The 25,428-nt window shown below is 54.6% G+C and overlaps 1 protein-coding gene across 1 annotated transcript in view; it reads right to left on the reverse strand.

Moving 5' to 3' along the window:
* Positions 1-23,414, reverse strand: part of WNT3 (Wnt family member 3) — a 45,829-nt gene extending 22,415 nt beyond the window's left edge. Inside the window, exon 1 of the mRNA XM_032870955.1 lies at positions 23,172-23,414. Coding sequence (XP_032726846.1) covers positions 23,172-23,251 — 80 coding nt within the window. The 5' untranslated portion in view covers positions 23,252-23,414. The remainder of the gene's footprint in view (positions 1-23,171) is intronic.
* Between the last annotated feature and the right edge of the window lie 2,014 nt (positions 23,415-25,428).

Here is a 25,428-nt window from a genome sequence, read left to right on the forward strand (position 1 = left end):
ACTCAGATCACTGGGGGTGGTTTTGAAAACTACAGACACCTGGGATCCATGACCAGCCCTGCTGAATCAGACTTTCTGGGGAGGAGTCCAGAAAACTGGATCATTAAAAACCTCCCCCAGAGTGTGACAAGACTGCGGCATGAAATGATGCAATGTGAGGTTCCTAGCCTCACATAGGAAGTTCTCTGGCCAAAGATGTTTAACCTCAGTGTCCCCAGGCTTTGAGAAGTAACTGTCAGCTGTCAGGAAGCACGAAGGATAGATGAACCACCCAAATGACACGAAGGGGAAGCAACCAGACAAATTGAGAATGTGGGCCAGTACACAGAGCTACGGGACTGAACTTCCCAGAAGCTCCTGTCACTTGAAAAAAGTGGTGGGGGGCAGGGGAGAAGGGGGGCTGCCTGAGATTAAAATAAACTTAGGAGATGTAACAATCAAATAATTGGAGCCTAGCTTGAAAATCCTATCCGGGAAGGCATTGTGAGGATAACTGGGGAAATCTGAATCATTAGGAATCATGATTACTTTTGTTAAGTGGGATAATGGTATATGGTCAGAGGGGTCATCCTTCTACTTTGGAAATACAAGGGTGAAAAAGAGTCATGATGACTCTCTTTACTTTGAAATGGTGCAGCCCAAGCAAACCGGGCCAAACTGGGGGCGGAGGTAGTTTGTGAGCGGGAGGGGAGGGCAACTAAGGCAAAATGTGAAACTGTTGGGCTAGGAGGTACGCATATGTGGGCTCCTTGTACTATTTATTCTGTTTTTCGGATTCACAATTTTCATAATAAAACTTCAAAAGAACAATAACTATAAAAACTCCCACCAACTAGGGACTTCTGGTCACAACCGCACAGGGCTTGAGCCTGAAACTCTGGACCAGGCAGGCTGAGCTCCCCAGGTGCACAGAGCCTGGGACGGGCAGTGCGGGGAGGTCCTCACAGCCACGGGGCTCTGGGATGGGGGTCGCCGCTCGCTCTCCGCATTCAAGGTGGGTGTTTCCACCGCATTCGCAGGAGCGCGTCCCTGCACCAGGTCCCCTGGGTGTCTCCCCACTGGGCCGCGGAGGGTGCAGTGAAACAGCTCTGCATGGCACTGGCACTTCCCCACTCCGTTTAGGGAGGCTCCACGCAAGTTCAAAGCCACGGCTGCCCCTCCCTCTCATCCCATTCCCCCATCTGCAGGCAGAGCAGCCTAAGCGAGCCTCAACATCTTCCCCTGCGTTAAATTCACTAAATTCATGGGTCCTGAGTGCCCCCGCCACCTCCTCCGCAGGGCCCTTCCCTTCACTCCCTCTGTGCTTTCTGCTCCGGGGGCTCATTGCCACAGGTGCCAGCCCGGGTTTTGCAAACATCTACTCAGCACCTGTTAAGAGCTGTATTCCAGGCCCACCGCAGACCTCTGCAGGACCTTGTTAAGTGTTCCAGCACTCGGAGGGGCGGATCACTGCTTCTTGGCCCTGGCTGCGAGTCAGATGGCCCCGGGGGGAGCTGACAGCTGCTGGTGCCTGGGCCCCAACCCCAGAGAAACAGATTGAGCAGGTCCGGGTGCCCCCTCTTCTCTGTGTTATTCCATGCTAAGGGGAAGAGGCAGGGTGGAGACTGTCCGAGGTCACAGACAAGGCTCAGAACCCGCCCAGGATGGTGGTGGGAGAGGGTGACGATCAGGGAGTAAGAGGGGTCACCCAGGGGCCCCACCTCTGTTGCTCCCACAATTAATCCATGCTTTCCAGCCGCTGGTGTTGTCCACGTTCCTCTGGTGAAAGGAGCCCTCCCTCAGTCTCCCCTTCCCGGGCTCGCAACAGATCTCCTCTTCACAGCGAGGGAGACAAACCATTTTTGACCCAGCAGCAGCACATCATAGTCAAAAGTGTGTGGGCGTGCCCCTCCATTCTCACACACACACACACACACACACACACACACACACACACACACATCTAAACCACTGGCCAGCCAGCCACCACGCTCAGATTTTATCTGCCTTACAAAACACAGGCTAACGGACACGAAAAGACAAGACGAGAAGTCTATTTCAAGAGAAATCACTTCCCCCTACAGCCTAACGCTTGATCTTCCAAGCTTTCTGTCCCCCAGTCCTCTGTTTTTTTCCGGCTCTCATTTCCCCTTCTTCCTGATTCTCAACTTGGTTTTCTTAGCCTTGCCGTGGTGTGAATGGTGTGAGGCAGACAAATGTTCTTTGCGCAGGTGCAGGACACCAACAGACACTCTTGGGGTTCAAGGTCCCAAAGCCTTCTCCCAGCAGGGGTCCAGGCCTTCCTTGCTTCATGCCCACAGCCATATATATATACATATATATATATGTATATGTGTGTGTGTGTGTGTGTGTATATATATATATATAATATATTTTATCTAGGACTTTGAGTTCCACACTCATCTCTCACTGGAAATGCTTTGTCTCCTCAAGTTCACGGGTAGAGGTCTCACTTGCCTCCTCTGGGTCTGTCCTCACTTCCTCCTGTGTCACCTCTGCTCATGGCCTACGTCCTGTCCTGCCATCCCACGGGACCAGGCCCATCCCCACAGAAGTGCCGGCGCCACCGGAAATTTCGGTATTCTCAGTCTGGTGTTCTAGTCATATCCGTGGCAAAAGTAGGACTTTCTTTCAGCACGAAACACACATAAGGCAGAAAAAATAAAATCACACACATACACACACAAATAGCAAACACATAAAGTAAAAAAAAGAAAGAAAAGAAAGAAAGAAAAGAAATGTCTCTACAAATAGGATGAGTGTGTGTGTGTAATGTGCCTTCAGCCTGAGGGGAAGATGTCAAAGCATATTTGGTCCAGTTAAGCTTCCCACGGGGATCACCTCAGCCTGAGAAGACCCAAATCACCACAGACAGGAGGAGGAGCCCGAGAAGTTCCGGGAAACTGAGCTCATGGGGACACTTGGTTCGTGGGGACAGCTCATGGGAAACTGAATTGATGTGGACACTTGTTTCGTGGGGACAACTCATGGGAAACTGAACTGATGGGGACACTCAGAAATGAAGTAAAGGGAAATGCCTTATCCCATTGTAAACCCAGTGGTGGAAAGAAAACGCAGAGGGTGTTTGCTGGGGTAGAGAGTGCCTAATGAGGTCGTGAGGAAAGAATTTGCTGAATTCTGTAAGTGAGGTAGTGAGGGAACCCACTCAGAGTAGAGGTTGTGCCGAATAACGACAGCTAACATTTATGGAACCTGGCTAGGGCCAGGAGCCACGGAAAACACGCCACGTAGAATATGTCTTTTCATTTGCCAAAGAACCCTCTGAAGTTATAATGACCCCTCTTCAACAGGTGACAACATGGGATCAGATAGGCTGACCACGCTTGTCTGGGGTTGCACCACAAGGAAATGTGCCACCAAGATGCCTAATAAGGCAGTGGGGGAGACTTTTCTTGGGACAAAGTCTGTAGGGAGCTGAAAATGGGGCAGAAGGAAAATTCAAGGTGATCCTGCCACTCAGGATCTCTCAGGATTTACAGGGGGTCCCTGTCCATTGATCTTTTCTCTTTTGAATGTTGGCATGGCCCTTCCATACTCGAGGTCTCTCTGTCTATATCCCAGAAAGGGCTAGACTCACACTCAAAGCATCCCCCTGCCGTGGGAAGGAGACCTCTGTCTGGGGGCTGGAGGGATGTGCGTGTGAGACGGAACGTGTGAATTCGGGACCTCCCCCAGGAGGCATCCAACAGGCCTCGGGTAGATGACACATGTTCCAGCACCTTCCAGTTTGTGAAGCCTCTTCCCCCACACAGCATCTTGATTAATTCTTTCAAGAGTCCCGAGAGAAACACACTGTCTCCACGTGACAAATAAGGAAGCTGAGCCCCAACAGGGGACCAGTAAGTGAAGGGGGGGGTGACCAAAGTCTCTGCTATCACTATTCTGCTGCTCTTGTCTAGACCCCACTGTCTGGGAACAACCAGTTCATTTGAGCAGAATGCATTTATTTGGCACCCACTGTGTGCTCTGCACTCAGCTGGGCACGGGACGCCATCATGGACCCTAACCTGGAGGAGGGTATGATCTAGTGAGTAGGTCACATGCATCAGAACAGAGGACGTGAACAGGAGACCAGCCAGCTTACAAATCGTTCTGGAGGAGATGGGGGCACCAAGTGAAGGAGAGGACACGGGGGGATGATGGGGGGGACAGATAATCCACAGGACTTCAGAAGGCTGTGCTCTAAGGTGGATTTTTATGCCCTGAGAGAGAAGGAAGAGAAAAGGCACTTCTGAGACATTGGTGTGACTCAAAACACCCAAAACCCAAGAAGCAAAGAGGGAAGAAGGCAGGACCTGAAGTCCCAGCTGATGAGTTTAGATCCTATAAGACAACGAAGTAGGCACCAGGGCTCTTCCCCCTTAAAAGAAGCCTGTTAGAGCTGGAAGGAAGGTTGTGGGGGGAGGGGAGGGCATCTGGAACAAAATAACAACCCAGAGGCAAGAGGACCCAGTGTTCACATCCTTTGGCTCTGTAGCCCCAGTTTGGGAGTTCCGTTGGGCTCCCTTGGGGCTGAGGAGCCAAAGGACTCAGCCAACCATGCTAAGGGGCTCTTCCACGTCTTCACAGAATTCTGGTTCTCTTCTGTTCACAGAACACACTGCACCACCATAGAGAAGATAAAAATCCAAATTTAACACCTTACCCGATTCTCACACTAGTCAAGGTTTTGATAGACCTATCAGTCCATAGATACCTGGGAATTCCTTCATCTTTCCAGACTGGAAAGTTAACAGGCCCACTTTCCTCAGTCTCTCTGCGAGCCTCGCCAGCTGCTCCCATTCATAGGCGCGTTTGCCTCATGATATTTGATGGGAAATCTCATCTGTTTACCTCAGCTCCTGTCCCTCTAAGCCGCCATTTTGGGCCCCGCGGCCTTTCCTCAGGTGCTGACAGAGTAACTGCTCCCCTGCCTGGAATGCAGCCCCCAACCTTCTCTGCTCCAAGACAAACAGCCTGTGGCATGTGCCTCTCAAACCTCCTACAGTCACATCACCGGATGAACCCTTCCCCCGAGACCCCCACACCTCATTTCTGCTGTACGACAAGACCAGTGATGGTGCTAGAATAAAGGCCCTGGCTACTATGGAGAAAAGAGGACGGTCAACCCCATGACTCCTAGGGTCCTCCTCTTAAGTGGAGAAGAATGGAGTCAGCCTACAGGGTCTGAGAAGGCCAGCTGGCGCACAGGGAAAGGGATTCCAGCAAGTTCACCTCAGAAGTCCGGGATGGCTCCCCCAGCCTGATGCCCTCTTAGAACCATCTGTCTTTCACCTGGATAAGCTGCCCAGATAAAAGCAACCACAGATGTACCCCCTGCAAACATTTCCTGGGCACACACAGGACCCCGGGCCCAGAGCCATGGGTGACGATACCAAGCTGACTTCCAAGATCTCTCTGCCAGGTCTGGATCCTTGCTGATTCACAGGCAATTTTCCTCCTGTGCATTCTCAAAGTCCTTCCTCAAGAGCTTTGTGTTCCTGGGTCTACCACGAAGGCGATGGCAGCCCCCAGCCCTCTCCAAGAACTCATTCCCACCCACTTAAACTCTGTCTTATGTACACAGTGCACTTAAAATCCCCCCGTGCAGTGCCATGATCTTTGGGGGAAGGACAGAGCATAAACAAGCTGGTCAGGTGCTCAGTGGGGTCACTGTAGAGGAGGGAGAGGAGCTGCCCAGTCTCTGGGTCCATTTGGGAGGACTCCACTTCCTGATTAGAAAACTATAACTATCCCTTCCTTCAAAGAGACTGGAGGGAGGAGTCGTTGAGACAATGTAGGAAAAGCTCTCATGACCGTCCCTGGCGCAAGGAACGGTGGTGGTCGCTGTGGTTACAAGTGCCAGCAGCGGCCAACCCATTCTCCGTGCCAGGCGTGTCTCATGCGATTCCCACATATTATCAACGCATTTAGTCCCCCAGCAACCTTGTAAGGAAGGTACTGTGATCGTCACCGCCACTTAGATAGGGAGAATGAAAGGCCATAGTGTTCTAGATCCCTCCGGAAAGAATCAGGAGAGACGCTGTTCAGCAACCAGAGACTGTGTACCCACTTACGGGAATATGGAGAGGCGAGTGGGACGCGGTCCCTGCGAGACAGATGCCTAAGAAGAAAATCACTGGCGCCTAATGTGGGACAGTGATTCATTTCACTGTGGAGAAGGTCTGATGTGCCCCTAGGGTACAATGGCCAGGCTGGTTTCAACTGCTCCCCAGGAGAGGGGATCTAGCTGGGTGACCAACCGAATGACCGATTCCTTCACTCATTCATTCATTCATGAAAGCACACATTCATTCAATTCAAGACCCTCTGGAACAGATACTCGGGGCTGAACTATTTCGCAAAAGATGATTTTAAAAAGTCAGAGGACAGGGAGCCTGGCCGGCTCAGTCGGAAGAACGTGGGACACTTCATCTTGGGGTTGGGAGTTCGAGCCCCACGTTGGGTGTAGAGGTAACTAAAATAAATAAATAGAAAACTTAAAAATGAAATAAAATAAAAAATTAAAAGTCCGAGGAATTCCAGCCTGCCTGCTGAGAATAAAATTCAAAGGTCACACTGATCTATGAAAGGAGCAGGAGAATCTTCTAGATCACATTTCCCAAATAGGTAATGGTGGTTATTGGGGGAGAAAAGGCTACCAAGTTAAATACTTTTGGAACACAGACCAAACAAATGAAGACCGGGGTCATCCCTGCAGGGCTGGTGTGGTTAATATGCTAATGAATGCAAATATGCTAATGAGCACCATAACCACCAAGAGGCTGGAAGTAGCAGGTGGCACTTCTCCAACTTGTTGATCCCCAGAATCCCTACTCAGCAGGGTTATTTGGGAGTTGTGGAAGAAATGTATCCATGCACAGACCAAGTCCTGCTCTGTGCGCGGGGGCTGCTGGGAGCGAGGTGGCAGGTAGTCTGGGAAGATGCCAGGGAAGGTGACAGCTCTGAGCTGGATTTTTAAAAGTCCTGGGAAGCTTATGGCCAGGGGCAGGAGTGATGGGAAAGAGATTTACAGTCGGGGAAGGGATCCCAAGACCCCTTTATCTTTATAGTAAAGGCCTGAGGAAGTGGGGTGTCGCCCTGTTGGTGCGGGGGAGAGAAGAACGGGCAAGGCCAAGCGTGTGAGGACAAGGATTCCAGCAGGACAGGGCTACCCCACCTGGTTTTTGAAGTGTGTTGAGGAGCTCACGGCTTTTCTTTCAGAAGGAGGGAACTCCAGCATTTGGATCAAGACTTAGGGGAGGGGCGCCTGGGTGGCTCAGTGAGTTGAAGCCTCTGCCTTCGGCTCGGGTCGTGGTCCCGGGGTCCTGGGATCGAGTCCCACGTCGAGCTCTCTGCTCCGCAGGGAACCTGCTTCCTCCCCTCTCTCTCTGCCTGCCTCTCTGCCTGCTTGTGACCTCTGTCAAATAAATAAATAAAATCTTAAAAAAAAAAAAAGACTTAGGGGAAAGGGTCACCTTCTGGTCTTTCCGGAAGTGGCACCTAGGAGATGTTCCTGCTGTCACTCAGGCAGTCCCCTTGGGCTGGTTGGCGCTGCCGGGGTGTGACTCCCTGGCAGGAGTGGCATTGTTTCTGGAAGGCGGGCAGGGCTTTCATAGCCCAGGAGGGTGCTTTTGAGAAGCAGAAAGGAGGAGAGGTGGTGCAGATGCAGAGGTGAGGCAGGGAAGAGAAGGCTCCATCAGACACTTTGCCCCCATCACCAAATGCCAGTGATGCCCCCGGGCCTCAGGCAGAAAATGTGAGGAGCGTGAAGGACTAGAAGCCAAAGTCGGGGATTTCCACCAGACACACCAGGCATGGGCCATATGTTCTTCCAAACGCATGTCTTATGTGCTGACATAAACACCTGGGTCCCCACACTGCCTCCTCTTTGCCCATGAACCTTAAAACGGGCCCCATCTCTGCCAGTGAAAACCAAAGATCCCATTTTGCAGCTGCCAGAGCAACAAAGCTGAAGTCCGTTGATTCCAAGCATCAGTGAAAACGTAAAGATGAGAGTAGAATGGGCACAGCCTAACTTCGAAAAGCTTGGTGTCCTCTTGCAAAGGGGAACATTCGCACATTCTGCAACAGTCAGCCCCATGAGCTCCTGTACCCCATGTGCACCCCGAGACACTCGTCCATTGGCAGGGGCTGGAGTCAGCAAGTGTGCATTCACACGATGGGCCATTACACAGCTGTGGAAATAGAAGAGCTCCAGTAACGTCCAACCATGTAGTTTGAAATTTAGAAATAGAAGGTAGACGGAGCAAAGTGATAGCATTCAGCACGCCATTTTTATAATGGTTAAAAAATAAGCAAAAGGAAATATATATCGTCTAGGCCTTCTTTACTGGGGAAACTATTATTTTATTTAGATTACGTGACACAGAGAGAGAGGCATTGAAAAGGCGAGCATCTAAGCCATTAACTGGGGCCCTATTAAACCCACACAGACTAGTCCTTGGAACCACAGTAAAAACGGACAGCTTCCACGTTTGATTTATCCTTCCCTTCCCAAGAGTTGGAGGCTTTTGTGAGTCTTTTGGCTGAATAGGACATCAGGTCAAGCCGGAGCCCACGTTGCGTTGGGCCCACTGAGTCACAGACTGCAACCACATGCCCATCATCCCACTTCTTTCTTCAAACAGGTTAATTAGTTGGGATCAAACACCATAAAGCATATGGTTTTCCCTGAGTGTGGCCTTTTCGGTTTTGGAAGGAATTCAGATCTTTTTGTTGTACAAATCCTGGCCTGGGATATTTGTACAAGCCTTGCTACATTGGAATGACCTTCAGGACATCCTTGATTTATTCTGTATTCACCTTGAACTCAGTTTTTGTGTATTGTTCCATTTCATCTTCAAGGAACGCGTGGGTGGGTCAGTTGGTTAAGCTTCGGCTCAGGTCACGATAACCGGGGTCCCCCAGGACCTCCAGCCCCACACTGAGCTCCCAGCTCAGGGGAGCGTCTCTTACTCCCTTCTCCCCTGCCCCTCCTCCTGTGTGAACTCTCTCTCTCTCTCTCAAATAAATAAACAAAATATCTAAGAAAAAAAAAAACCAAAACTGTCCTGAGATCAGAATTTTTATCCCCATTTTACAGATGAACAAACTGAGATTCAGAGATTTTTTTTTATTTTTTTTTTTAAGAAACTACCCAAAGTCCCGAGCTCTTAAGAACCACATCTGAGAGTCATGCCACAGCAGATTTGACCCCTCTTTCCGGAACACAAGGCTGCCTGTCAGCACAGAGACTTAGAAGCTCAGAGCCGGGCCCTCTGTGGCATCCCACAGTGAGGGAAAACACCATCCCAGAGAGTGGGAACCAGCTGAACCTGGATGGGAGGTTGCCTAGTTCATCAGCCAAACCATCCGCACCATTACCAGCTGCACTCCTGTGTTACTCGGGGCGATGGGTAAGGCTCGCTGGAGAGATGAGGACATATAAGGGGAATCCTGCTCTCCAAGGACTGACTCTCTAGTTGGGAAGGCTGGACAGACGCACAGGAACCGCTAACGAAGGATCTGAGAAGATACGGGACAAGTGCCAGCAGCTCTTCCCGGGAGGACCTCACAGAGGCCACGAGCATCCATCCGCAGATAGAAGACTGAGCCTGTGACCAGCAGGTGACTCTCAGCAGTGTCCCTTCATCCCACCACTCGTCTTAGAGGACCCTCTGTGTGCCACACGTGCTATGCTTGGTGACGTGGGTACAAAGCTGACCAGGGACCAGTCCTGCCCACAGGGGACTCCCAGTCTTGTGTCCGAAAGCGCTCCCACCGAAAGGCGCTGAGCTGGAGCCAGTGCCCAGGGAAGACTACACAGAGAAAATGCTCGAACCAGGCCTTGAAGACCACACGCAAATTCGTACAGGTCATCCCAAGGGAAGGCAAGGGCAAGGCACAGAGAGCCTGGAGACAGAAGGTAGTGGAAGAAGAACACAGACAATAAAACAGGATTAAGGAAGGCCACACGTGTGGACACCACAGCCTCTACGAAGTCACACACACATTATGTTCTTAACTCCTTAGAGTGGCCCTCGTCTTACAGAGCAAATGGAGCCTCGGAGAGTTTTGGGCCATCCAGGTACTAACAGCAGAACCGTCTAGGCCCAGGACTGCTGTTCCCCAAGCCCACGCTCTTCCCCCAAGCAAGGAAAAGTAGGTCCTGGGGAGGAGGTGGCAGTGGGCCATGAGCTCCAGCGGGGAGCTGGGGCAGGGCCGGCCCACGGAGGGCACCCCGGGCCCTACCAGGGAGCAGGGAACAGCAGGGCCGCCCCACTGCGTGCTCTTCTGATGGGGCCGCTGAAAAACGAGGAATCCCGCCGCACAGGAAGGAAGCACCTGAGGCCGAGGGTGGTGAGGACAACGGTCCAGCTTAGCAGGCGAGGATGTGAAGGTGTGAGGCAACCCCAGCCCCGGAAGGAGCTAGAAGTGCGGCCCATGCGGAAGGCAGGTAACCTGCTAAGGGAGAAATGGAAGACGCAGCAAAGCTGGAGAAAGCAAGCCTTCTTCCAGATCCGGTGCCGGCCTAGCCTGGGGGGAGCCCTGTTTCCTGCCCAAGTGCCCCGGGGCCCGGCTGGGGTGTTCACATGGCCTGGGTGAGAGGACAGACAGAGACCCACCTACCACGGCCCGATGCGTAAAGACTTTGGGTCAGGTTAACAAACGGTTAGACAGGGTTTGTCCCATCCCACTCAGGGAACTAGACACTTTGACCAGACCTACTTTCTTATATGTGTGCTTCGGTAATAACTTAAAAAGTCATTCTCTCATCCTTGTTCACCACAGAGTGTTATGCTAGAAAAGTAATATCGGGGTGGGGGGGGACACCTGCTGGCTCAGCAGAAGAGCATACAACTTTTGATCTCGGGGTTGTGAGTTTGAGACCCACGCTGGATGTAGCGATTGCTTAAATAAATTAAAAAATATATTTTTTAAAAACCAGTGACATGGGGGGAGCCAGGCTCCATCCAGCCTGCCGTCTGCCCATCCCTGTTCCATCCCACACTGGACACCCCAATAGCATCTCCAGGCTCCATCCACAGCCCCTGCAAAGGGCCTCCACTCACTACAGCTTGGGCCCAGGGGCACCCACACCAGCAGCGTGGCCACCCTGGTGGGAGAAAACCCAGACAGAGGTCCGCACAGACAGAGCCCATTAGCAGGCTCACAGCCATTTGGGCAAGACACTCCAGGGGCTTGAGGAACCAGAGCATAGGCTGGGGGTTGGGGGATGTGGGCTCTGGGTGGGTACGACCCCTGGAACCCCAGACCCCACGCCCTGTGGGAAGGGGCACGGCCCAGTTCCTGGATTTTCCTTGACAGAGTCGGGAAAGACTACAGTCAGACCTAAGGAGGAACTTCCCGACTGGAGGGTGTGCTCCAGTGACTGGTGTCACTGGAAGGCCTGGCAGGCCTGGCTGTGGGCACTTTGTGCCATGGTGGCTGCTCCTGGGCTGGTCAGCTGTGGGGCTCGGGGAAAGGGAGTGGCTCTCTCAGGGCCTCAGCTTCCACAACTGTAGAATGGGCATCACAGTAATATCTGCGTCCCGAGGATGTTGAGGGGGCAGGAGTTAAAGTGCTGCTGTCTCCCCAGCACATACTGCACACGACGGAGTATTGGCCGGCTGTGACCTGCCTCCCCCACTTGCTTCCTGGCTCCTTAGGCTCCCGCAACCTCGATTGTCTCAGAGACAAAACAGGGGTGAAGGTGCTGGTCTCATGGGGCTGCTTTAGCTGTAAGGACATTGCTGACGTGCCAGACTCCCTCCTTCCTGACAGCCCAGGTCGGCTGCCGAATCTCCCTGCAGAAACTTTAGTCGAGACGGAGGACCACCCAGCTTGGGGTTAGGCGTTCTCTTTGCTAAAGTCAAGGGACTGAGTGGGGTGATTCCCAGAGGTGCTGCTGCAGGGCAGAAGCAGAGGAGGCGGGGATGTACTCAGAGCTGAGGACACCTTGTTGGCACAAGGGTAGGGCCCGGCCGGCCTCCCTTGCTGGCTGCTCTTCTCTGTCCCTCCTTGGAGCTCTATTGATGGATGGGGGCTTGGCGCCTTCCAGGCCAAGCCAGTACCTCCCCCACCCCGGCCAAGGTGTTGCAAATGGGAAAGTCCTTGCTGGCCTTGAAGGACCCTGGTGCTTGTCCCATCCCCACAGGACCTTGGGTCTGGCCTCCAGCTGCTCTCCCTTCCAGTGCTCACAATGGCTGCTGGGGACTGGGAACCTCCCAGGGGCAGAGACAGGGTGGGTGCTCTCTGGGCATGCTGCAGAATGACAGCAAAGAGCCCCGGCTGGCTTCCAGCTCAAGGGAAGGTGGGAGGAACCAGCTATGAAGGGAGCCAGGGAAAGGGTAAAGCACAGTCTTTGGCGGGAAACAGGAGAGGAAGATTGTGTACCAACGTCAAGTTTCAAATGAAGTAGATCATGGACAAACGAAAAGATGGTGGCTTACCCAAAGACAAGGCTTTAGTAGACTTGGGATGGAGGGGGAGCTGATGATAAAGAAAGAGAAACTGATCGCAATTCTTGCAACCCAACTCCCTGATAGAGCAAGATTTAAAAAAAAGAATTACGTGTGCCTTGTCTCTTTCCAGAAAGGATTTGACCACCAACATTTATTCCAAAGACAACAAATATTTAGTATTGACTCTGTACTTGCCACCGAGAATATAGCAATAGGCAAGTCAGTGCCTGCCCTCAAGGAGCTTGTAATACAAAACACCTGGGATTAAATAATAACATGAAAACGAAAATCAGGATCGAGGCGAAGGAGAAGACAAAATATATTGAGTCAAGGTCAATAGAGGTGCCAGGACAGAACTTCAAGTTTGACTCTGGGTTTTCTAACAGCCAGGACACAAAGGGAAACATACTTTATCTGAAAAGGAAAGATGCTTGTCCTCCAGGAGGAATAAAGCTGAATATGGAACTGTAAAGAACCGGTTTAAAAAAAAAAAAAATCAGCTGTCTCAGATGCACGAACTCAAGAATTGGTGTGGGTGAGAAAGATCCTGTCGGGTTGCTTTCTGGTATGTGTATGGTAGAGATCAGGTATGAAGCAGCAGAAGGGACTCGATAGAAGGATAAAACTTAGAACTGGAAGTAATGCGAGAGGCCACTTAGCACACCTCCTTCCTGTTTCATGGTTGAGAACACACTGATTTGCCCAAGTACCCTGCACCTGTCCAAGGGGGCAACAAAATGGCCACGTGGTCCCCACTGCCGGGCTCCAACGAGCCCGGCACGAGGACACGTAGAAAGTTCACCAGGGACTTGCGAGTTGAAGGTCACACGTAATCTTGCCTCAAAGCCATCCTTAGGGGAATAAGGTAGCACGTGAATGAGTAAATTCTTGCCCCAAATAAGAAGTCCACTTTTGAGCCTGGGTGGTGGCAGGAAGAAAAAGCTTTGGACCCAACAGGATGGGGATTTCCGAGGACCGGCTGTGTGCCCCGAGGCTTCGTCTGCAGGACTGAGGCTCCCAAGCGTAGTGTGAGCTGGTGAGGAGGTGGAATACAGACGGGAAAGGTTTGCAAATGGAGCTGGGGTGGAAAATCCAATCCCAGGGGAACCAAGACTCTAGGCACAGGGCTCAGACAGCAGCCTGCTCAGGCCTGGGCTCCCGTCCGCCTGAGAGCCCTCCACGGTTCAGGGCTGTCAGCCTTGTGGTCTGAGCCCAGCAGACCCGAGCCAAGCAGGGCAGGCTGACCGCTGGGCCAGGGAACCAGGTCCCGCTCCTTTCGAAGTCGGCAGAAGCAATGTGCTCGGGGCCTTAGGTTACGCTGAGGGGTGGGCAGGGAGGTCGTATCCATTCTGCTCCTTCCGTCTGCTCACGACCCACGGCAATGCACACGTGCAACGGGCACTCTTAGAAACATCTTCTGTCCCTGTGCCTTTACAGAGCATGTTACATACAGCACGGAGTTGTGTGTTTGTTTACTGACCCTTGCTCTATGCTGGGCACTGGGGGTGGGGTGGGGTGGGGGGAGCGGTGCAGAGAGGGGTCACAAGGAACTAAAACTCTGGTTCTCCCTCAGGGGGCGTCTATAGTCTAGGAGGAAAAGAAGACTCCCAAAGTCTGTGGCAAAAGGCAGTGGGAATATATGACATGTCTGCCCGTGGGGGAGAGGAAGTGAGGCATGAGTTTGGAAATCGACGTGGGCTTCCCAGAGGAAGAGAGTTTGGATCTGGGTTCAAGGCAAAGTGGAATTTCAACAGTCGAGTGTGGGGAAGGTGGTGAGGTTTTCCATGAACAGACACAGAGGAACTGGGAGGTCCTTGGGGGTTTAAGAAAGTACTACTAAACAGGTGGGTAGAGGCCAAATCCTAGGGAACATCAGTGCCAGACAAGAAGTGGGGAGTCACGGGAGGTTTCAGAGCAGGGGAGAGGCCCTCAGAAATCCCAGTTAGGAAGATAAGTGGTGAGGAGCTGGACAGGAGGCAGGAAGCTTGGTTGGACACTGCCACCATCCCTATTTGTATTCCCAGAGTCCCTGCAAGGAGAGACTGGTCTTTCTCGCTGTCCGGCTGGCTCTGGCAGATAAATGGGACCCTGTGCCCAGGGGCGGGTTACACACAAGGGCCCTCCCAGCAGACTGGGTGCTTGGTCCTGTTGCTACCATCCCCCTCACTGCCCCCAACACATGTGAGTGTTCATGCACGCGTACACACACACACACACACACACACACACACAGAGTCCTCCCTGGTTTTCCAGCCTAGCTTGAGTGAATGGTATGCCAGTTTGCAAGTCCTTGTACAGGCAATGACCGCAGGCCTCAGAAAAGCTCCTTCCATCTCTAGGCCCTTTACCCTTACCACAACTCACCTCCCCCCACAACGCCACCCTTGTGTGTTCCTCCTTAGAAATCCTGCTCTGTGCCTGGCTGAGCACTGGTCAGGCCTCTGGTCTCTGCATTAGGTTGGGAGGGCTCCCAGCCCGCGTGTTGTGCGCCGTGGACGTGCACATGTCCTGTGGCCGCTTGGTCTCAGCCTCTGCCCCTCCCTTGGGTGCTCCCCACGGAGCCGCATGACGCCCCAACATCCCATTCCTTCCTCCTCTGCTGAAAATACCAACTCCTTCAGCTCAGGGGCCCAGAGGGTCCTGCGGGGTCCATGCTCAGCACTGTCTGACCAGGGGCCAACTCTCACTCCTCTTTTCTGGTAGGACCAGCAATGACGCCAACTTCTCTGGAAAGAGCGTGACACTTCTCAACGGGCCTCATCAGAATGACTGTTTCCGAAGCTCCAGACAGCCCTGCAGGTGGGCAGGGCCACGGATGGCCTTATTAACATCATCCCTGGTGCAGATGACAAAACCAAGGCCTGGGAAGTGGTGAGACTCATCCCTGACCGCACAGCTGTTTGAGGACAAAGATTTGTGCTTGGCCCTCCCCACCCTGCCCCGAGGGCAGCTCTCCGTGACCTGCCCTCCTCTACCAGACAGACGCTCCAAATCCCTGGGTGACCAGAATCCGGGATTGAAATCTCAGACATGGAAGTCCAAGGCCAGCCGCTTGCCTGACTCCCCTTTTCTTGCGGTCCAGAACAGTGAAGGGACTTGCCTCAAGTCACACCCCAACTAGGGGCAGAGCCAGGGCTCAGGACCCCTAACTCACTGGCCAGAAACCTCCAGACACCCCACACTGCCCCCTCTCATCTCCCAGCACACCTCTGCGTCTCCATCCTTCCCTGGGATGTATGGGTGTGCCTGACATTTCTGGAATTCACTCCACACACATAATGAGGCCATTTTGAGAAGGCCCGCCTCGGGGGGAACCAGAGAGCTGTCTAGTGCCCCCAACCTGACCCCTGCCAACCCCTCCTGGCTGTGCACGCCAAGCTGCAGCTAAATACACTCTTTTGGCCGAGGCTGCCCTCCCCCCCCAATCCCCCCCCAACACCTTCCTAGCCTCCAGAACTAGTGGCGGGGCTTTGGGTTTCAAAGCCGTGATGAGAATAATTGGGAACCAAGCAGCAGACGAGAGATGTCAGGGTGTCCCATGGGGCAGTGTTCCCACTGGGGATCCAGATGTCATCACAGCAAGTAACCGAACCGAGCGGGGGTTGCTTATCAACGGTGCCAAGGGGACTTTGTAGCTTTAGCAGGTGAATTGTGGGACACTAGGAGACAGTCTAACGTGAGGCTAGGAAAGTTCCTCTCCCTCGGATACAAGCCTGCCCCTGCCCCTGGAGAACCCTCTGGATCTAAGGCAGCCCTTGTGCCCACAGGACACAGGTTGTCTGGCACTAAAGAACCAGGTTTCAACCTCCCAGCCCAGTACCTGGTCCCTAGTCCCCAGCCTGTCTGTGGTCCCCCGAGGAACTGAACATAAAAGGAACATACTTGAAGGAAGGATCCAGAAGCAGCAGTAGGATAGGGCACTGGAGGGCAAGTGTGGAGTTGGCACCTTCAGGAAGTTTCTAGAAACCCTTTTCCCCCAGGTGGGTTATTGATTCACCTGCCCAGAAGTAGGGAAGAGAGGAATGGATCCTCTTTCCCAGACCGTCCTGTGTCCCTGCTCCCCGCTCGTCCTGTGTCGCCAGACTCCCCCGAGTCCTTTCAGGAGATGGAACTCTGACCTCTTCCCTTTTTCTCCACCTCCTCCAGCCCCAGAAGCTCTTCCTGCTCCCCTGGCCTAGTCTCTCATTGAGAAGAGGGAATTCCTTCTTTGGCAGCAGGAGAAAGAGGGACCCTGCTTGGAGCGTGGGCAGCAATGGGGACAGGCCTGGAGGGGGAGAGGGGTAAAAGTCGATCCCCTCCTGCCGCACCACTCATACCTCCCCCTCCAAGAATGTAATTAACCAGCAGGCCTCTGCCAGGAGCCAAGCTTTCTGCCTTCCGTCTATAAATCACCTTCTGAATCATCTCTCGGCTCCTGGAGGAGCAACTTCTGTGCTCGGGCTGGTCCTGGCGGCCCCAGGGCCACTCCCCCTCTGCGCCTGCTTCTCTACCCCTCCCAGGCCCGGCCCCAGGAGGCTCCAGGTCTCAGCTGGAAATGGCAGTGGCCACAAGAGCCCCACAAACTGTGGGGTGGGAGGAGGGTAAGGGGAGGCTCCGGTACCTTTGTCCCCACCCTTCCTGGGCAAGCAAAGAGCTGAGGGTAGGTTCTCCTGGCCTAGCTCCATCAAGTTAAGAATAAAGCTACAGTCAGGGCACCTGGCTGGCTCGGTAGGAAGAGTGTGCGTTGGACTCTTGATCTCAGGGTTGTGAGTTCAAGCCCTGTGTTGGGTGTAGCAAGTACTAAATAAATAAATAAATGAAAAAAAGAAAAAGAAAGCTACAGACTCATGGTCACCAGTGCCAAGGATAATGGGGCAAGCTGAATTCTGAAGATAAGAAAGCAGGTGAGGCCAATCCAGGAGGGTTTCTTGGAAGAGGCAAGTTTGGATCAAGGACTTAAAGGGGTCAAAATAGCTTGCAAACAGGAGGTGTGAGTGACTAATATTCATCTAGTACTTTCTATAAGCCAGGCATTGTTCTAAGAGCTTTATATGCGTTCGCTCATTGAACCTTCTCTACAACCCTGTGAGGCAGAAGCAATCACTATCCTCATTTTAGAAACGGGGAAACTGAGGCTCAGAGAGGTTAACTTGCCCTAGGCCACCCAGGTAGAACGTGAAAGAGCCAGATGTGAGTGTGAGCCCGGCTGCTGGATTTGGGGGCAGTGTGGTCAGGGACGCACGTGGGCTAGCCCAGCAGCAGTGGGCAGCCAGCTCTGGGACTGAGTGCAGGTTGGGCTGCAGAAATCAGAGGCTAGGCTGCCTGAGGCAGGCTCTGAATGGCTGAATGGGTTGGGTTGGTTGCGGGGAGAGTGGGGCATGGGAAAGGCAGGGGGGAGAGTGACACTGGGGCCTCTCCTTCGCAGCACTGTATCAGCCCCTGTCATAGCTCTGGGAACTCCAAGGGGCAGAAGGGATCCCTCAGGGGAGTCAAGATAAAGGAAACCCAGAGGAAGGCAGGGACATGAAGCAGAGAGAAGAAAAGAAATTCATTCTAGGTCGCCCAGCAGTGAACCCAGATCTCAGACCCATCTCCCCACTCGGCTCTAACCACTTCCTGGAACATCCTTGACCCTAACCTTGGAAGGAGGGATGAGGCATACCTCCTCTCTCAACCAGGGACAGAGGTAGAGAACGTCTTTCCCTCCCTGGGGGCTTTAGAAGGATTCTAAGCCTCCCAGCAGGGTGGGTGGAAAAGTCTAGAAGACTAGGTCCTCCTCCACTCCTGGGCTCACCACATTCTCAAGCCAGGAAGGTCTTCCTTTTTCCCCTCTCCCGGCGGAAGAGTCTGTTAGCTCCATCCTCCTCTGAGAAAACTCACCTCTCCTGCCCTGACCTACTCCAAGTCTACAGAAAACCCTAAGTTCAAAGCTCCCTTCCCCTATCTCGTGTCCAGACCACCTTCTCAGGGGTCCACACGGTCTTCTTAATCCTTCATCTGTCCAAGTACCACTCAGATCTTTTTAACATTCTGTCGTGTAGCGAGGCGGATTAGAGACGCTGGCTTGGCTGAGTCTACTCCTTGGGGATTTCCATCTAGGGCCCCCCCAACCCCGTCTGCCTCAGTTTCTCCACCTTCATAAGTTACTGAACATGCACTGAGAGGCCAGAGTGTGGCTACTGGCTGGGTTTGTCACTGGGAAAGCTGCAGAGAGGGAGCATGTCCACCAAAGAACTTGGCACCACAGTTCAGCTCCTGACTCTTTCGACCCATTCCCACCCCTAAAAGGTCTTCTCACCAGGCAGCTGTCGAAGACCCGGGACCCTCAAGATCCCTGGGGTGGGGGTGACACTCAGACTCCACCAGCCCAGACTCCACCCATCGCTCACCTCTTGGCCCCAGAGCTGTTGAAAAATGTTCTGAGAGATTCTGGGAGAACTTTCCCTGACTGCTGCCGCTGTCCCCTCTGCCTTTTCCCCTATGCTAAAGCAGGTTCTTCCAAGAACATAATTCACCTCCAGGCTCCTGGCATTATTATAATATTTGACCTGTTTTTGTTTTTGTTTTAAACCAAATGTGGTCCCATCTTAAGAATACAAACAGATGCACCACCAATTTTCCTCCCCTTGGACAGCAAGCCCTGCCCACAATGGGGGTGGGGTGAGCAGGAGGGTTGTTAACTCACTTCCAAGAGACCTGGATTAATTTCTACCAACCCCTCCCCCCGGATCCCCCCAGGGAAAGGCCTGCCCTGGAAGGGAGACCACCCGGTTCAAGCCTGGCCATCCAATCTGCCCATCTGTCTGTCTGTCTGTCTGTGGGATCAACAGCCTCCAGCCAGCTCAGCTCCTCGCCAGCCCCAGCCCCAGCCCCAGCCAGCTGTAATTCCTGCCTGTTACAAGTGTTAACACCTGGCCTGGGGCCTTCCTCCCCCGCAGTCTCCAGGTGCCTCCTTGGGCCCAGCCCACTGACCCCCACGGGGTTTGACTGAACATGTTCACAAGCCTCTGAAAGGCGGGTGGAGGTGGGAGCGGGTGGGGGAAGCAGCATGACATCTGACAGATAGGGAAACTGAGGCAGGGCTTGGGGTAGCTGCCGGAGTGGGGGAATGGGTCTCAGGATGGTGGAAAGAGAACTCAGGTGTCTTATTTCCCAGCTCACTGCCCTTGACTTCTGCAGAACACCTTCACCCAAGCTGCAGGGCAGGACAGGCTGGTGAAGCTGGAGCATGAGAGGAAACAGCGCCGCAGGCGGGTGGGTCACTCAGAGGCAGGGTGGGCTCCCGACCCCCAGCGGAGGCCCCTTCCATCAGGGCCTCTGTCTCAGGAATGTAGCAGGCCCTAGGATGGGCCCTAATAAGGGAGTTCATTTTTCCCCCAAGAAGGAGAAGAAAGACAAGTTCCTCCAGCAGGCACTAACTGGGACTGACAAGAAGAATTACAGAAATCAGTGCTGCTGTCACCGCTTCCTGTCCCCGCTCTACCCCTACCTGGCTGGGAAGGCCTGGAGCACATCTCTTCCTTCCACAAGCCTCTGTCTGACACCCTGATGGCTCTACTTTCTGGTATGCCTTCTCTTGGGGCTGGGGCACGAGCAGCACAGGCCCCTGGGGGTTCGAGGGGCCTTTCTCGAGGGGTAGCAGGGACAGACATCCCAGCTAAACCGTTTCTCCTGTAAACCCCTCCTGGGGAATGTGTGAGCTGGGTGGGCTTAAGAGGGCAGCCTATGCTGGGCTCAGACGCTGAAAGATCTGGAATCTGATGGACTGCCCTGGAGGCAGAGCGGGAACAGGAATCTGAAGCCTGTCCACTCTGCCGTCCCTGTCCCAGGCCCGGTCCCAGCTCTAAGAAGGTGACTTCTCCTCCATGCCAGTTCCAAGCCCAAAGACAAATGGCCAAAGAGGGGAGGGCTGTGACGACCATCCTCAGACAGGATAAGCTCATGCCAAGAAGGGCTCTGTACCCTGCGTAGACACTGCCCAGTCCAGGACCCTTGGTCAGCGGGGCCCCTTGCAGCTTCTTGGTTAGACCTTTGTCTCCTGCTGGACTGCCCCTCCAGGACTACAGCTGCCCACCAAGCACCCAAGCTCAGGATGTCACTCACACCCGAAAGTCGTGGGTCTGCAAACATATCCACAAGGCCAGGGCCCTGCCATCCACGGGGACTTGAGGACGGGGTCCCAGGCAGACCCGGACACAGCCTCCTACTCCTCCTTCCAAACACAATCAGGTCATGGCCATGAGCACTGATATCCATGCACAAAGACAGCTGTGGGGCTTTCCCCTGACACTGTCGTGAAGGCATGCGCGCACATGCACGTACACACGCGTTTGCGCGCACACACACACAACACTCACATGCCCAGTCATGAACACAGTCATGCCTAGTGTCACAAGCAGACACAGGGGCTGACCTTTACGTGGGCATAGACACTTCTAGGCTTCCTCTGTCTCTCTCTCTCTCTCACACACACACACATACATGCTAGAATCAGCCACTTGCTGACACTTGTGTATAGAGGTGCAACACACCCGTTCATGGCCACAGATCCCCCATCTCACGTGAGTTCACATCCATGGTGGCCCAGATGTGGGCATGGACTCCTCCACACACAGAGACACACTCATATTTGGTTGACACCTCTTATGATCATAGCCCTAGAATACACACACACACACACACACACACACACACACACACACCTCTCCTCTGCTCAGACAAAGCAGTATCCTGGCCTCCCCCGAACCACCCCCCAACACCAGCCCCCAAACACGCCATGAGTCCAGCATTACATTAGGGAAGATGTCCTGGCTTTCCAGGTTTTTCCAACATCTTGCTATCTAGGTGTTCCCCAACACACGACTGCACACCAGACTGCCCCCTCCCCACAGCCCTTCCCCACAGGCACTGCCCCAGGAAGTGCCCTCCTCCAGTAAATAGGGTAAGGGAACCAGCCTCTTCCTCACCCCTACTCCTGCCTTACCCCTGCAGCCCGTGGGGCTCCCAGCCTTCTCTCCATACCCTCCCCCCACCAGTCCCCATGAAGGCAAAGAACAGCATGGCCTTGGCCCTGGGATGCAAAGAGGGTCAGAAAGGCCTGGAAAGGCGGGATGGGTTTAGGCAGCACTCTTCCCCCAACAGGCAGAGCCCCCCGACCTGGAATCCCTGGCTGCCCCCGCCACCCCTCGGACTTCTTTATGTACAGGAGGCCCCAGGCCAGCCCAAAGCCGCGGGAAGGAAGGGCTGGACAGAAGAAAGACTTTCCCTTGGGTGTGTGTACTGGGAGCAACTCTCAGAACCTTCTACACACAGACCCTTGGCCATGCCCGGCTCCTGCCCCCATCCTGGGCCCCCCACCCCAGCAACTGGAGGCAGACTCAGGGTGTGGCCCCGGAATCATGCTGGCTCTGCTCCCCCTAGCTGGGCTGGAGAGAGGGTGGCAGGTCAGAGAGAGGGGGGTGCGCAGGGGGGCACCGCACCCTGGTGGCCTTCTCCTCTGACTTTAACCTCAGGGGCCACAGGCCCTCTTCTTACTCACTGGATCCCAAATTCTTCTTCTTCACCTCCCACCCTCCCACCACCCCCCACCCCCGGGGCCGAGGCTCTCCGTCCAGGAGGGTAAGATTCTTTAATTAAAGTTTTCCGGAATGCAGGGGGCTGGAGACTGAGGACAGGCGGGGTATAATTTAGAGAACTGGTTTCAGTGTCTCTTTCCCCTCTGGCCTCTGGGACCTGCTGGGGGGCGGTGGGGCTGCTTGGAAAACAAGGGGACTCCCTGGAACTGGGGCTCCCAAAGGGCTGTTTATTCCTTGGTCAGTCTCCCCCTCCATAGACGCGCCCCCCCAAAACACCGCGCCTGATTTCCCAGCCTTATTTACTAAAAATGTCTTTTGTATCTGCATTTCTCGGGGATAGAATTCTCCTTTCCCTCTCTCCCTTTCTCCTCGGTCCTCGGTTTTCCAAAAGGAACGAATTTGACATGGAGAATTGGGTTTTTGGTCAAAGAACAAACCCACCCCCTCCCAGACAACTACATTTTCAAAGAGCCCCCTCCCCTTTTGCCAGGATGGACAAACAAGAAATGAATAAAATCCGAATTCAATGGCATCTCGGATCAGCAAATACCATATTCACTTCTGAGGCTCAAGATTAATCTGGAGCAGAGTGGGGAGAATCTGATGAAATCCACCCCCCCGGCCTGCTCCCCTGCCCCAGGGTTCCCTGAAGCCATCGGGGTCTGAAATATGAAGGCAAAAGGGGGTTATTGTGGGGGAAATCTCTTGATGGAGGCGCCGGCAGAGATGGGGGTGGCAATGAAGGAACAGGATGATTTTGCCCATGAAGACCCCAAAATGGAGAAGAGGAGTGGCTGGGCCCCAGGGACAACGCTGGATTTCCAGAAACCCAACTGCAAGCAAATGGAGGGTCTTCGGGGCCCCCAGATGAGGACGGGTGAAGGGTGAGGATTTAGGAATCAGAGACCATCGGAGCCGGGAAAAGTCCTCCAGCCTCTGCAGCGAGTAGCAGGGAAAATGGTGATTATCAGAAAAGCCAGGAGTTGGATTCTGAAGGCGACACCAGCAGAAAATCTAGGAGGGGTGGGCGAGTGGGGGGCTGGAGGGAGGCAAGGAGAAAGGAGCCGCAGCCCACCCCGGCCGGCGCCCCCCACCTCCCCGGGACTCCGCGGAGAAATCGGGCCGCGGGCAGACAAGAGGCGAGTCTTACCACCAAATTGGGTAGCCGGCGAGGACCCTGGTGCCACAGAGCAGGAGGCCGAGGAGCAGCCCGAGCAGGTGGGGCTCCATTAGAAGCGGCGCCGAGGAGGAAGTTTGCCCGCGACCATGAAGAGGGGGAGCGACGCCCCCAATAGTTGGAACAAAGTCCACTTGAGATTGGAAATGACTTTCGGGCTTGTCAGAAGCGCACCTCCACCCGCAGCCGCCCCCCTCCCGAGCCCAGCGCGGAGCAGCCGGGTTTGAGGATGTCAGCGAGCAGCCAATCAGCGCCCGCGGCCTAAGGTAAGAGATGAGTCTGTAGTTCAGCCTGTCAATCACGCGCCCCTCCCGCCCGGCCCACGAGTCGGGCTCAGGGAAGGGCATCGCCCAGCAAACTTGGGCAAAGCCGCGCCCCGGACACAGTGGGAACTTGGGGTTGGGGAGGGCGGCACTTTGGACCCTCTGCTGGCCCGGGACCGCCGCGGCGCCCCACCCCCCGCCGCCCCCCGCCAGCCAGGTTGAAGAAGCTGGGGCTTTGACGGGGGCGTTCACGTGGTGCCGTGTTGGCGTGGGCATTGATGGGTGGCTCCTTTTCTCTCGGGGGACCGTGACCCCTTTGGACTTGGGCGCGTGAGAAATCGAGAGTAGAAAGCACACGGATGTTTCCAGAAGCCTCGCTCGGGCAAGACAGGATCCGAGGGTCTCGGAGAGGGTTGGGAAATACAACCCCTCCCAGCCTGCAGCCTTCGGGGCCGGCGAGCCTGCCGGCCACTCGACCCCGGCCGCGGGAGGTCGCTTCCCGGGTGTCCGAGAGGCGCGCGGAAGGGTCCGCGGAGGCTCGAAGGTCTGGCTGCGGGCGGCGCCGGGGGACGGAGCTGAGTGTCATTTGAGTCTTTTGTCAGGGATCAGATCGGTATCGGGACCTCCTGCTGCCTTTGCATTTCCTGCAACTGACACCAGCGGCCAGTTGCATTTCCTGCTCGCGGAGCCAGGTCACTTTCTCCTCCTCGAGGGGTTCAGGGCCGGCCTCCAGCTCGGGTCAGAAGCAGCGCCCGCAGTCCCATTTGGATCTCAGGGATGAACCGTTTGGGGCCAGTGAAAGACAGTAGTAGCCCCAGCAGGGAGCAGCTGGGGTCCTCCGAAGACATTTATGCCTGCCCAGGGAACCCTCCCCCCAAGTCTCTGCCTGAGCTTCCACCTGGGGTTCGATGATAACGGGTCCTTTGCCTGTGTGGAAGTCAAATGTATCCAACACCCCCAGCCCCCACCACAGGAAAAAAGTCCCATAACAGGCGCCTGGGGTCTTTCTGTCCTCTCCCTCTCCAGCGTCCAAGAATTAGGTCTCAGTCCTGAGTGGTGCTGAGAGGGAGGCCACTCTTGGGGGACTTGCCCCCTGTCACCTGGGCGACCTGCTTTCCAAGCCCCTCTCTAGGGCCACCCACAACCCCAGAGGCAGTCGGGACCCTGGAGCAGCCCTGGGCCTGGGGTGAAGAAAGCAAGGCCAGTGATGGGGGACAAGGGCCACTGCTCAGAGGACAGGGGCAGAAGGGGCAGCAAAGGAACTGCCCCCAAGACCCTCGGAGGCCTGGAGTGGTGGGCCATCTCTCCACCAGGTGGGGGGCACCGTCCAAGGAAGTCCAGGCCAGAGGCCAGACGTTCCTGGCCTTTGATCTGCGCCACCCGTGCCCACAGCTCGAACCTGCTGCCCCTGCCCATCCTGAGAGCCCTCTCCCCACATGGCGGCTGCGGGCGCGGGGAGCTCGGGGAACTGGCCCCGGGGCACCAAGGGTCGGGAGCGCCGCCTGGGCTTGTCACGGCTCCTGCTGCGTTCCTAGCCTGGTGCTCGGCTGGAGGGGTTGGGTGGGGTGGGGTGGGGGGAGAGATGAAAGAGAGGAGGGAAGGGGGGAACAGGGAGAAACAGAGTGAAGAAAGGAGAAAGAAAGAGAAACTGAGAGACAGCGATAGGGAGAGAAGAGGGCCGGAGATTAGCAGGGGGAGCTGGAGGAGAGAGAAGGGGAAGGGGGAAGGAGGGGGGCTGAGAGGGGCAGGGTGACCAAGACGGAGAAAAAGCCTCAACCTGCCCCAGAACAGCTACTGGGACGGAGGCTGGAGAGATGGGGATCCTTTAGAGATGCCCCCGTGATGGGCTAATTCTGGGGTACCTTGTTTCTGATTGACCTGGAAAGAGGGTCATGGTGGGTTTGCCATAATCACTGCCTGGAGCCCTGGGTCCCAGTTCTAGGAGTAGAGAGCCCTCCATACACCCC

This window comes from Lontra canadensis, unplaced genomic scaffold (assembly GCF_010015895.1).
Source record: "Lontra canadensis isolate GAN:19392208 unplaced genomic scaffold, GSC_riverotter_1.0 scaffold41, whole genome shotgun sequence".
NCBI classification, from domain to species: Eukaryota; Metazoa; Chordata; class Mammalia; order Carnivora; family Mustelidae; genus Lontra; species Lontra canadensis.